Source organism: Python bivittatus, unplaced genomic scaffold (assembly GCF_059951505.1).
Source record: "Python bivittatus isolate LINGU-HERP-01145 unplaced genomic scaffold, Pbiv_v1 ctg000070_np1212, whole genome shotgun sequence".
Classification (NCBI taxonomy): Eukaryota; Metazoa; Chordata; class Lepidosauria; order Squamata; family Pythonidae; genus Python; species Python bivittatus.
In genome coordinates, this window is record NW_028277034.1 from 38222433 (window position 1) to 38236101 (window position 13669).

Here is a 13669-nt window from a genome sequence, read left to right on the forward strand (position 1 = left end):
TGCCACGTAGAAAGAGAATTCATTTTGGAGACATCAGTGGTCACCCTAGAATGAGAGAAGGAGATGCAGAAAGAGTTGACCTTTTGAATTCATGGATTATCAAAATTGCCATGGAATTTGCTTCCACATGACTTAGACACATGCATTCCTTCTTAATCCATTACTCCACTGTTTCTCAGCAGTTGCACCTACTAGAGAAGTTACAAGAAATTAATACAAGACAATGGATACAAAGTCACCAGAGTGCTTTCCTGGCAAGCGCATCGGGTTGATACAAAAGCATACTAAATGCATGAGATGGTTTCAGAGCCCTTCATGAAGACTGAAATTCTTTTCTGGTCTTTTTAACACACCACATTTTCCTTTCAAATGAGGAGTGATTGTATCTGGAGGACATGAGGCTTCCTTGCAAAGTTCTGACCATCTCACAACTCATTCCTGCAGAGGGAAAAATAACAGAGAGGAAGAAGAAGGGGTGATAAGTTACAGCAAGGAGAAGAGTAAGGGGAGAATTTTGTAACCATCAAGCCCCAGGCTGGAAGGGAAAGAAGCTGAGCTGTTTGTTATCTCAGTGTGGCTATACTGGGGGGAAAAGCACCAAAAGTTACTTACAGCCTGCCACTGTTTTGCACATTTTAAGAGCAGTTTAGGAGAAACTTATTGAAGGCCATGAAATAACCTTTTCTCTCTCCGCTCCCCTCCCTCATTTGATGAATTAGAGTGAAGAATTATCTTCAAAAATAAAACCCAGATTTCAGGAGTTACACCAAAATATTGAAACTCATCCTTCCTATTAAAGATATGGTTTTAATTTTTATTGGAAATTTCTTTATTTCCAATTATTTTTTTTAGTAAGGTCGCAAGGTCATATCATTGCTTTGTTTGATATATAACTTAAAATTTAATTATTAAAAGTAAGTGGTATATTTATTTCTTGTCCAGCCTCAAAAAATCATTAATTTTATTCATGGAGGTCACAGACATAATGTTATCATTTTAAGGGGAATGATATTACAGAGCTTGAGAGGCATTGCACTACTCCAATGAAAAGGACTTCTGTCCTGCTCCAACACTGGGCATACTGTTTTGCCAACCTACAGACATCAGTGTTAGTATCAGTCTCTTCAGGAAAGAAGTCTATTCATGCACAGGCTTCCATGCTGTGCAAAAATAAACTTTTTGAATTCTCCATCCAATTTGCGGGGAGTTAAATGAGGCAACATTTTCTCTCTCACTCTTCCAGATACGCACCCATGCTTTGGCTATCTTGCAAGTAAATAAGTGCAGTAACATCTAATTTTGATCACGTCCTTTGAAATAAAATCTATACTTATTTTTCCTTCAACAAATTGAACGATTGCTACAAGAAAAAAGTGCTACAAGATAGTGCTTTCCCTGGGACTATCATAGTATTGGGACACCAGTATGATTGGAGATCTGGTATAGAATCCTATATGAAAATCATTACTTCTACTTTGTAGATCTGGAATCAGCAACATAATATCCATGGAATGCCCCCAAATTTAATCATTATCATTATCATAATAAGAATTTAATTGAATTTAATAGCTCCAAATCTTATGAGATATCACCGTTCTTCCCCAAAATGGGATGAGTATTCTACATTTGCAGATTTTGAGGGGAGATGCCGCAGGCCTGAAAGAAATTGATGAACTGTTGCATATAAACAGCGCACACCTGTAAACTAGCTAGAAAGCACATAAAGAGAAAGGGCTGAGAATCAATTCATCAGTAATGGCAAGATGTTACCTTCACACAAATACTGGGTGAATTGGGCTTCATCATCTGAAACATCTTGCTGACTAGAAATATATATATAAACATGTGGGTGGAATAAAAAGTGTAATACATTAACTATTGTCAGCCATTGATATTTAGCAATATCTAATTTCCTGTACGATAGTTTCTACTGAAGTTTGGATTTAAGGTAATTAAATGTATTGTGTTGAGTCAGAATTGCTTTTTAAAGTAACATTGGCAGGGCATAAAATCCTGAAGTAGTCAGATGGTTCTTCAACTTAAGGCTTTTGTTTTGTCCTTTTTTCCCTTAAACCAAAAATGGGCTCAATATTTTAATTCTACCCATTCCAGGGGTGGTCTGGGGACTGCAAAATGAGACTGTACAGATGCATGGGATCTACTGGCTGCAGGTTGTCCAACCTTACCTTCAAATTGTTCTTCCTCAACTTAATGACTGATGGACGTGTTAAATCCCAGAATTATATTGGTTGGGAATAGGATTGAAGTTTCTAGGTAAGGAATCCTGCTAAAGATCAGCCTCAGCCTAAGTACCCCAACTGCAGTTGCTGATAATAAAATGAACCAATGTTGTATGGGACAGCCATGGAAGATATCAAACAAGCAATGATCTGAGTATTCACTTTCTTTATGAAAATTGATAGGTTCTGACTTGTTTTATTCATTGATTTAGGTATTTGTATAGCAGTGACTGAGAGCATTCTCACACCCCATATCCCAGCTCTGGAAGTACCTCACAACAAAAAAAATAGTCGCTATACCACCAAGGATTTGGGCTGGCAGAATCTAGGGAAAGGACAGTCTAAACTGACACACGCAAAAGGTAGGATGGTCTGCTTCATAAACAGTCCCAAAAAGGTCTTCTGAAAAGGGAAGAACATCTTCCTGCAAAAGCAGTAGATTTGTGCATTAACATTTTGAATCTCTTTAATGCCAGTCTTACTTGGGGAATGGGGAGCAAGGAGGCACTTAGAAAAATGGCATCTCTTTGAATGTTGATAATGGCCATTTCTATATCCTCTGAGTTGGTCCTGTGCCCAGCTTTATAAAAGATCATCTGTTTGAAGGCATCTTCTCCAACTCTGAATACTGGGAAACTTTTTTTCATTGAGGACCACATTCCTCAGGAATAATCAGTTTGAAATTTGTGTGTTCAAAGTACAATGGGATTCTAATTTATATATTGACACACTGGCAACTATTTCAGATAGGAGTTGTATAGCAAATTCCTTCTTATTTAAAGCAATGAGAAAGGGGTGAAAGGAATAAAAATGGCCACCAGTATTCTGCAAGTTCCACAATAAATGGCAGAGTTTAGGAAAGGGAGGTGTCTTCATTTCAGCCAATGCTACTCATTTTGGAATTTTTCTATATGACCATAGTCTTAAACATACTTATTTAGTAGTTCTTATATAAATGTTCATAATTGAGCTACATATGTAATAAATTATTTGCTTGTTTATTTATTTAATAGAGATCACCATAATATAGATCTCTGGGCTACACCAGAGATTTCACATTTCTTCTGTTACAAAATATATAGGAGTTCATTATGTATAGGAGGAGCTCATTCCTTCTTATCCAAATCTGTTCTGGAGGTCCCCAACCCCCTGAAACAGATTTGAGAAGTGTACAGAGTATGAAAGATGTATTAAGAGTGGCACCATTGGGTTCTCTCTTAATATGTAACTAGTGGCTAATGGTCATGTAAATAAGGTTTGAATAAAGTTTGATTTCAAACAAGTTAGTCAACATTAAGTCTTACTGAAAATAGTGTGAGAAAATTCTCACATTTTGCTATTGCTATCTTCCAGGAAGTTTTTTCAACTTCCCAGTCTAAATCACAGCCCTGATATTTCCTGGTGGTTTCCCATCCCAATATATATCTGATTTGGATAAAACCAAAAGAGAAAAATGTATGAAAGACTTTTCTACATGTTTAGTAGACATTGCATCTTCCTTCCTCTAGATAACAGTGAAACCTGTGATTACTTGGGAGTTCCTGCATAATTCATAGAGATAGTTGACAAAGGCTGCAATCCCATGTAGGAAGAGACCTCATTAAACAGGCCATTTTTACTATTAGCCACGCTCCTGAAAGACGAAGTTCACCAACACCTGGAGGGCCACAGATCCTCTACCCTGGCTTACAGATTATTGTATTCTGGAAGAGGGCATGACTGGATAGCAAAACTCTTATAAGGGAATGGAATATATTCTGTTAAGGGAAAGGAATGTTCTCAAAATATTGTTGCCATTCAATTTGACTTCTGTAACATAAATAGAAAGTTCTCTTTATATGGCCTGAAAGATGAACGAAGATATATTTGAACAAGTTTATATTTATCAGAATATACTTAGAAAATAGATACTTAGTTGCTCTGTTTGCCCTTCCTAGGGTTACTAACTAATGCACTTGCTTTTTTTTAGGTCATGAGGGGGACCCTTGCTTAAGGTCCTCTGATTGCACAGAGGGGTTTTGTTGCGCTCGTCATTTTTGGACCAAAATTTGCAAGCCTGTGCTACACCAAGGAGAGGTATGCACCAAACAGCGGAAGAAAGGTTCCCATGGCTTGGAGATTTTCCAGCGATGTGACTGTGCCAAAGGGTTATCATGTAAAATCTGGAAAGATGCCACTTACTCTTCAAAAGCAAGACTTCATGTGTGCCAGAAAATCTGATGGGGGATCTGAAGATTGACATTGGCAGGCCTTGACATGTCTGTACTGCATAGACTGCTGTGGGGTGGGAAAAAATCATTGTAAATAAGAAATGACTGGCCCAGGGAAAAAGCATCATTCCCAAACAAGTTATAATTCTGCCTGAAAGTAAAGATGAGAGCAGATGGCTGTTGTTTTTAGTGTGATGCCATTATACCAGTGGGGCCAAGATTTACAACAAAGCTCGACTGATCGTCTTGCAACTTCTCTATATTAGTTGTAGTTAGTTTCTCCCACTTTGATTGTAAAATAAGATATATTTACAATACAAAGCAGGACTTTGCCAAAATATGTTTCTATCAATGCATTCTTGTGTACTGAGTAGCAACAACAAAAGTCCCCAGTAAACTAAAGGTATATACAGTAGAAATAAAGGAGGAAGTTACTGCATATGTAACTATGGACTTTATCTTTTAACAATCCAAGGCTCTCACTCGCATAGGGATTTTTAGCCTCCATCAAGATATATGTTACTTTGAATAGAGGCAATTAAGCAAGGGTGACGATCTAGATTCATATAATGATATAACCATTTAGACTTCATAACTCGAACTGATCCTTCTTCATTTACTGTACCCAGAGGCTTCCATTATCTTGGTTTATTGATAGCCACATAGGCTAACAGAGAAAGCAAACTGATGTTCATTGATACATCCTAAATGGAAAGTTATGCTAAGCTGCTAGTTGTAAATACTGGAGAATGGAGGTTTGCATTATGACTTATTCAGTTTTTCCCCTAAAGTGGGCATTCAGGAACATTAAATCTGTTCTACTAAATCATATGTCAGTAAGGGTTTTAGGTCAGATGGTGAAGCATGATATGGCAGTGACAAAAGAAAATAATGGTGAAAGCATTAAAAGTACTGAGGTTAATACGGAGGTGTGTCATAAGAATATGGTGAATATATTTCAAATGCACCTTAGGAATGTGGTTGGCATTTCCACTACTGGATTGCTGTACATTTATCAATGGACAGCAGTGGAGTTCACTACAGCAATATTAATGGGCTGGGAAAAATGGACAATGATTTCTGCTCTCTCCCTCCCCACACAAAGCATCTCACTGTGCTGATATCTCCATGGTATGATCTGGGTTAAATTTAGAAGGCTGGATGGTTCCCCTTTGCTTAAAGGGGGGAGAGAAGTTTGTATGTGTTTCAAGTTCTCTTGATTTTTGTTTTATTCTGGGGGCTACTTGATGTGAGTTCAATATGCTGGGGTAATATGTCATTTGTAATATCTGTTTAAAATGGAGCAATCAAAGCTAACCAAGACAACAGTAACAACAATGTGTTTTGTAGCTGGCAAGGGTTTTTTCCCCCTGACTTTCTGAGGCCATTAAATGACCATGTGTTACAAAAATTAAAGTTTATCTGTAATTAATTTATATTTCCAAACCTCTGAGTAAATATCAGCCAAATGCTACATGTTTTTCATGTCTATTAAAAAAAACACTGTCAAACAATTTTCAATTTCTGTGCCAAACTGCAACTTCAGAAAGTACCTAAAATTATCTAAAGGCATATGGTAGTGGTAAAATTATTTGGGACCTGTTCTTCATAGTTTCTGTACAAAAAAGGCAAGAAACTGGATTTTGGCAGAGGTGTTGATAATTCTCTGTTTTTGCTTTAGAAACAAAATTATATGGAATTCAAGAAAAGCCATAAAACTGTACTAACAGTATAGTTGGTAGACTCCTTATTCCAATATTCATAGGTTACTCTATGTTCTAATTTCCTCCCATACTATTCATGTAGTTTATTATAATGTACATGATCTAGGAGGAAAATTGGATATTACATGCAAATTTGTTTTAGACAGAATTGTTTAAAATGAAAAGTAGCTTTGGCAGATCGTAGAGAAACAATGCAAGTTTAGCTTTGCCTGTTTGTGATTGTTCTGCTCAAAATATTCCCAAAACATCCATCCATGTTCCTAATATGTATTTCTTTTGGCAAAATTCTCACTGGAACTTCATTCAGAAAAGCAGCTTGGGGGAAAAAAATGAGAAAACCGTTTTTTAAAAGAAGCTCATTAATTGTTTCTGCTGCAAACAGATTATTAGCCCTGAAGCACCTGACTGAATATTTAATATTTCTCAGTAATAAGAAGCTTAAGTGGAGAGCTTATTTAAAGTTTAAGAAGAACTGATTTGGAAGTTTACTACAAGAAACTCTATTCAGTTTACTTCATTACAATGAAAACAGGATGATCGTGGGCAAAGTGTATCACTTCCTTTGCTTAAATAAGGGAAGCAGGTAACTGACATCCTTTTACTTTGGCAAGACTATAGAAAGAGTCCTTGCTCTTTCAGCACAGCTAGCAGTTACAAAGTACATCCCTGACTCATTGAACTGTTGTCTGCATGGCCTTCCCCATTTTATTTCCCCCCATATCTAGTATTTGAAGTAATTTATTTACAGGAAATGTTTAATGAGATGTATTTTCTTATAGAAGAGATTTCCTACAGAAAGCTTTGTAGCAAACTATACTTGCAACTTGTTGACTTTGTAATTTAGAAAGAAATGTATAATAAGATTAAATATATTAAAATCTTTCTTTTTCCACACTTTTTCATTGTATTTTTTTCTCCATCTCCTAAAGGGGAATGCAGAAGAGGGAGCTATGTAGGAAAAGTGATACATCACATTCAGAATTTATCGGAATTAGTAAGCAATGGTCTATTGTTAATCAGAGTCAGCTGGAATTCCTGGCATTGTTCTGTTTCTGTCTCCATGGCACCACTTCATATATTGAGATATTGATCATGTCTATTTCAATCTCAATGTCTATATCAATCTCTTCTTCACACTAAATGTACATGACTCTCAATAATTCCTTACTTACTTAGCATAAGAGAAAGCATCAAGGAAGAGGTGAATTAAGAGCTCCTTTTTCTTTTCTCCCAACAATTGACTGGTCTTGAAATCTGTCTGGGTCCCTGTTGTGGCATTTGGTATGCTGCCAAAACTATTACATTTTGCTTAGTATTACTCCGCCCATCTCAGCCTTTTGTGATCTGAACATCTGACTGATGACTACTCAAAAAACCTAATTCCTCATTTTTTATTTAGTGGGATATATATTATTTTCCTTGATGTGTGTCAGTCAACTTGATACCCTTAGGAAGGATGGAAAACCAGAGATAAATATAAATCAATAATATATTTGGATTCCTTTTTCTCTATTTCCTTTCAGAATAATGTAGCCACTTGTTTGAACTATTTCCACAAGCCAGAATTTTTTTACAGAATGCACAGAATTGTATGGCTCTGGAAGTATCATAGGTCCTGGAAGATAGCCCATACTTTTTTTATAGGATTATACATTTTCAGAAATAGAGAACTCAATCATTGTGAATTCTTTATTTTTCCCTGCAGGCCAATGTCTGGATGTCTCTTCACTTCTGTCAAGACTCTGACCATGCATTCTTGATACGTTCCATATAAACAGAGCCTTGTCCATGCCCTCCCTCCAGCTATCTGATTTTCTATAATCTTACCTGATGAAGATGTCAGAATTTTTCCCAAATGTTTATGCACATGGCCTTGCTGTGTATTTCAGAATTTTCATACAGACCAACACAACTTGTTTCATTTTTAAAATGAAGTTGCGTTAGCATAAATATTTGAACTTATAACCTAATTGCAGAGACAACTGAATTTTGCATGCCTATGATCATTGCACAAGGATGCTAAACTTCTGGAGTTGATACTTTTTTGAGTGCTTTGTGAAGAAGGACGACCCTACACCCATTATAAAAATCCTGTGTGAAAACCCATTTCTGTGTAGAAAATTAAACAAATCCTACATTTATGTCACTATTTGTGGCAATCATACATACAAATGTAGAATACTGCAAATGTGTGAAATATGATCTTCATGTGGGAATTTATACATGTATGTAATTTTGGTAATGTGTGAAGCCAACTCTGAGAAGCATACTTGTTTTAATCTCTCACTGCAATCAGTTGTGTTCTCTTTGTACTGTAAATCTAATGAAAGCATAAAGTTGTATGTTACAGTGGATATAGATTTGGGAATTCATTTAAGTAAATCTATGCAGGATTGTAGAATGGAACCAAGTGAAATCAAGCAAAACATGACTAAATGTTATATGCAAGCAAAACATGACTAAAACTTAAATTCTTAAGATAATCATTTCGTAATATGAGCCACTGAATACAGTGGGAGTAATTTTGAGTAACCATACACAGGACTAGAAATTTGCAATTCTATCTTAGAAGTCAGTTCTAGTAAAGTGACTTGGTTTTCATATAAGAAAACAAGAAATGTGTAAAGTAAAAAAAGTAAATATGTTCCTGTTTTAGTGCTAGGTTATAATTTATTAGTCCTTTTTCTCCAGATGGAATACCATTCACATGAAATGTACATTCATTCTCATAAATCATACTGGTGCATAAGTTCACCTACTCAAAAGAAGGATAAAATCATTTCAAATTATTTTGAGTCAGAAAAGAAGAAGTTGCCATTTCCCTTCACTTCTAAAAGTGAACCGCCAATGCTTTCTTTGAATAAAAGCTACTTCTCAACTTCCAATCTAGTGAATTCAATATTCTGGTCTAACTAGAAAATTGAACCCAGGAAGTAACAATGAAGCCAGGTTATACAGACAGGATGTGCAAGCTTTCTTCTAAAATCAAACTCTAATGTTAGGAAGAATTCCATTCACCCATCTAGATTTCTTTTCTTTCATAGATGTTTTCCTAAACTGCTTGAAGGTTGCTAGTGCAGGAGAACCATTCTGCATCATTTTGTTAATAAACAAATATATCTAGCCCTTATAAATGAATTTACTGTGACATCTATGTAATACAGCACTTTGCACACATGCAGAAAAGCATAAACAGAGCAGCATGCATTAAAAACAAGAAACAAACATTGTAAACACAAAAACATACATCGATAAACATCATCTTCTCTTTGTAGTTTTCAGTGATTGCTCCTTCTCACTCATGGAAAGAACAAGAGCCTGTTCAGCAAAGTCATATTCTGCTAAAATCTGAATGCAATGGATTCTGCTTCAGCAGGAACCAATTTTAGTTTCTCTCACCACATTCATCCCTCAAGTTCTTTTCCAATTTAATAACTACAGCCTCCATCAACAAAGCCTCTCCAATTCATAACTCTGTTTCCCAATTCTGTAGTTAGATCTCCCATATGCACAAGTTATTTCCCCTTTATTTATTTGTAAGATTTATACTCCACAAGGAGCTTAAAGTGGCATACGCAGCACACTTTCTTGCCATTTTTGCACAACAGTCCTATGTGGCAGGTTGAAGAGAGAGAGCATGGCTTCCCCAAAGTAGTGAGCTCCTGTGGTTGAGGGTAGGCTTGTATCTAGGTCTCTCTGGTGCTGAGTTCAACGCTTAACCACACTGGCTCTATCCGTGAAATATAAATGTAGTGCATGACCCTTTCCCATTTCCCCCCCCTTTTTTCCAGATAAGAATTATTCCAACAAACATTACAGGATCTAGCATATTCGCCACCCAGAGTCACTTGGATTGACATGGGCAACTATAGAAATTGCATAAATAAATAAATAAATAAATTTTGGGGTGCCACATTTTGTGCTCCAAAGGCCACAGTTAGCCTTTCAGTGACTTCCTAGGGGACATGATTTTTTAAAACGTAAAACTTGATTAATATTACATATATAAATGTGGTATTACACCATGCATTTAATTAGTTTCTTTTCTACTATGTTAAAGGATAATATTAAAAGGATAATTTGGCAGAAACATTTGGAAGAGTTCTGGCGACTGCATTCTAATTTGATCAGCCACATGGAGCCCTGGGCTTTGTACATGTGATTCACTCAAATATCATGAAGCTCAGGTCAAAAAGAGTGTGAAATGGTCTGGGGACCTGAGTTAGAGAAATTGGGAAGTGTTTGAGGAAGGGGGAGTTTTTTTGTTTTTTTGGAAATATATCACGGACTGAAACATTGGGCAAGTGTTGCTCAGAATGACTGCTCTGTATTATGGTACACCCCTTTCGCCTGCTACACCCATAAGTTGAAGAATGTGGCGCAGGAGTGCTTATTCAGTGTTTATTCAGGATCTATAAGTGATTATCTTCCTCAAACTGCAAGGCACGGACTGACATCCACACACAATTCTTCCTCTCTCCATTAGCTGGGGAAAATTAATTTGCACAATATGGCAACTTGTGTCTTCTCCTTCTCGCTGTCCAATTTTGCATAAAGAGTAGCCTCTGTCTTAATTCTATAAGAAAGAGAGAACCTGTCAGTAAGAGAATTTGGGATGCCCATGGGATCCAAAAGATTGAATTCAATCACACTATTTTCTGAAGTCTACTTAAATGTATACATTGCCTTTTTCTATCAGTTTGCATGCATGAGGAAAAAAGGCTGGCTTCTCTTCCAAACAGGCTTGTTTTTCAGAGGATAAAAGAATGGAAGGTGCTTGCTATTCTGCTGTTTTCACAAAAAAAAAATAAAAAATGACAGGCCATTGTGTGCATAACTCAGAGGGCTGTGAATTATTTTTTTCCAGAGTGTTTTCATTTCACTGCACTTTGGAGTTTCCAGTTCAAGCCAAGGTTGTAGGACTGCCAGAAGAGCTCTGGGAAAGATTGTCTCTTCCTAGCATTTCCACTTGGACAGAAGACAGTTTTCAGTCTAAAGTTGAATCTTAGGAAAAATCACCAAAGATGGCTTAGATCTGGGGTAGATGGGGGTATCAGCCTATGTTCACTTATGTCAGCTTTGTGTTTGTTCATAAATCCATTCCATTCCATTCCGATTTCACATTAATCAGTGATTTTTTAAAAAAATATTAGCATGAAAACTTTCATATAATGCATACATACACACACAAACACAGATTTCTAGATGTGTGTAAAACGAAAATATGCATTTTTATTTTGGTATTTTTTAAAAGCTGATTTTGCATTTGAGAAATGAGCTGACTGGAAGATTTAGCTTGGGCCAGAATTGGGATTTTGGAAAATAGACTGACTCAACTTGAACTGGAAGTAACTTGGGACCTGAATCAGAACTGAGAATCATACCTCTGGTTGACAAATGTGGGAAAATTACAGATAGCTGTCCCATTTTCTTTTTCGTCTTTAACAGAATAGGATAAACTTTTCAGAGCCAGCAAATCTGCCAAGTTCCATAGAAATAAATGCAGAGGCTTTGGACCCAACTTTCTTTAAATTCTATAGGCTAGAAGGATAATGAGAAATGTAACCAGGTTGGAAAATTGATCTTGAACCTCATGTCACATTAATTTATCAGTTCCTATCACCAGTCAGTCTCAGTAGGTGGCAACTTTGTCTGGTTAGTACTTGGAAGGGAGACCACCATGGAATAGCTAAGAGTGTAGGCTAGACTCAGAAGACTTTTTAGAAAGTTCCAAAAAAAGAGAATAGAAAACTACCTGCAATGGTATGTGGGAATGACCTTGGGAAACAGGAGAAAGAGACACAGCCTAGACATCGGTCTGATAAACAAAATCTGAGTCCAGAGGAGGAAGAGTAGAGAAAGCATTTCAGAAGAGTTTCTCCCTAGTTTTGGGGAAGGTAAAAGTGAGGGATGGGAAGGGTACTTCAGACTTGCAAGATTCTGTTAATGTAACCTTACAATAAAGATAGAGCTAGTACTCCTGGTTGTGCTTCTGGACAAAGAGCTAACACCACCTCTGTACAAGGTGTCTCTATGTAGACACCCAGAGTCAAGCTCAACTCAAAAGTGGCTTTACTATCACTTAATATTGTTGCTACATCTAACACTTTCTATCATTTTTCAAATGAATATGAGCCAAGAATTTGCATTGAGCTTAAACCATGAGAAAGCCAGAGTGGTAAGGAAAATTCATTGCAAGAGTTCTAAACTGAGAAAAGATAACTGAAAATAATATGATATTCTATGTTTTCTCTATAAAATTGTAAATTGTCTTTGAGTCATTTTAATGCATTTCATCTTGCATTAAAGTAAAGGGTGAATAATAAGGTTTTATTTTCCTGTTTTAATACATTCCCTGCTTTTAATTCTCTTTCATTTTTGTTCAGAGTTAGTTGAATTGGACAATTCAGATATCATCATCACAATGTTACATTCAGGGAAGCAACTCAAGAAGAGGTTTTAAATTTAATCTATTACGATACATTTCAAATACATTTCCCAGTCCTAAATCAGATTGCTTTTCTGGTTTCTTGTTTCAGAGGCACTCTCAGCAATGGCAGGAAAGCAACAGGCTTTGTCTGATCAAAATCCTAAAAGTGCTGTACCAAAACATTGGTGGGCCAAGAAAGTAGTATTTATTAGACGCTCTTTTAGCTGATTGACTATAGACAGTCAATATTCTTCTGACATTGGCCACAAAGCAGAGAGAAGAGATCAGTGTCCAGAAATCAGCTTCTATGTACAGAACCTCTCCTGGAATATTTGCCAGAGGTGCCTGCAGAATAGGAAAAAAACCTGAGTTTATTCATCATAATTATGTTTATCATTTTGAAAACACTTCAGAGCATTAAAATGGTTTATCTGAACAAAATCAGTTCTTTTTCTCCATCTGTTTGAATCTTGCATCATTGCTAATAATGAGGGGCTGTTGGTGTGCTGCTAATCAAACTGCTTCCAAGTTTATTTCTACTGTATTTTTGCTTCATCTTTAGAGTGGTTTTCCTTTGACAATGATTTTCTTATCTTCTTTTTGGGAGCAGAGAATAAGTGGATTGCAGTTTCAGCACAAGGATGTTGATATTAATTTTCAGAGTCATCCTTTTGCTCCACAGTTATGGATTGAGAAGGTACAAAAGACAGAGTAAAGATCGGAATAATTAATGTATAAATTTTGCAATTTTTCACATGGTTGGTTTCTTTATTTTCTTTATTTTTAATCCATTCTGTTTAAGAAGAGATGTAGATTAAGTTCGTATTTATATAAAATGGAAGTCTTGCCCATCCCTTGCCAGGAAAAATAGAAATACCTAAAGCACCTTTCTAGGGCAGTGGGCACATCTGGAATTTTAAGAGTATGCCATGGTACTCTCAAAAGATAGCCATGATGAGAGAGTCACTGCCACTGCCAGTCACAAAAGACAAATGAGTTTAGCTGCTCCTTGCTATTTCACTAGCTGTCTTCCCACTCCACCCTGTCCTACCCTACTGCACCCTG

General features: G+C 36.4%; 1 protein-coding gene across 1 annotated transcript in view; it reads left to right on the forward strand.

Annotated features, from left to right (window-relative positions):
* Positions 1-7048, forward strand: part of DKK2 (dickkopf Wnt signaling pathway inhibitor 2) — a 60721-nt gene extending 53673 nt beyond the window's left edge. The window contains exons 3-4 of the mRNA XM_025168922.2: positions 2453-2602; positions 4210-7048. Coding sequence (XP_025024690.1) covers positions 2453-2602; positions 4210-4460 — 401 coding nt within the window. The 3' untranslated portion in view covers positions 4461-7048. The remainder of the gene's footprint in view (positions 1-2452; positions 2603-4209) is intronic.
* The last annotated feature ends 6621 nt before the right edge of the window (positions 7049-13669 follow it).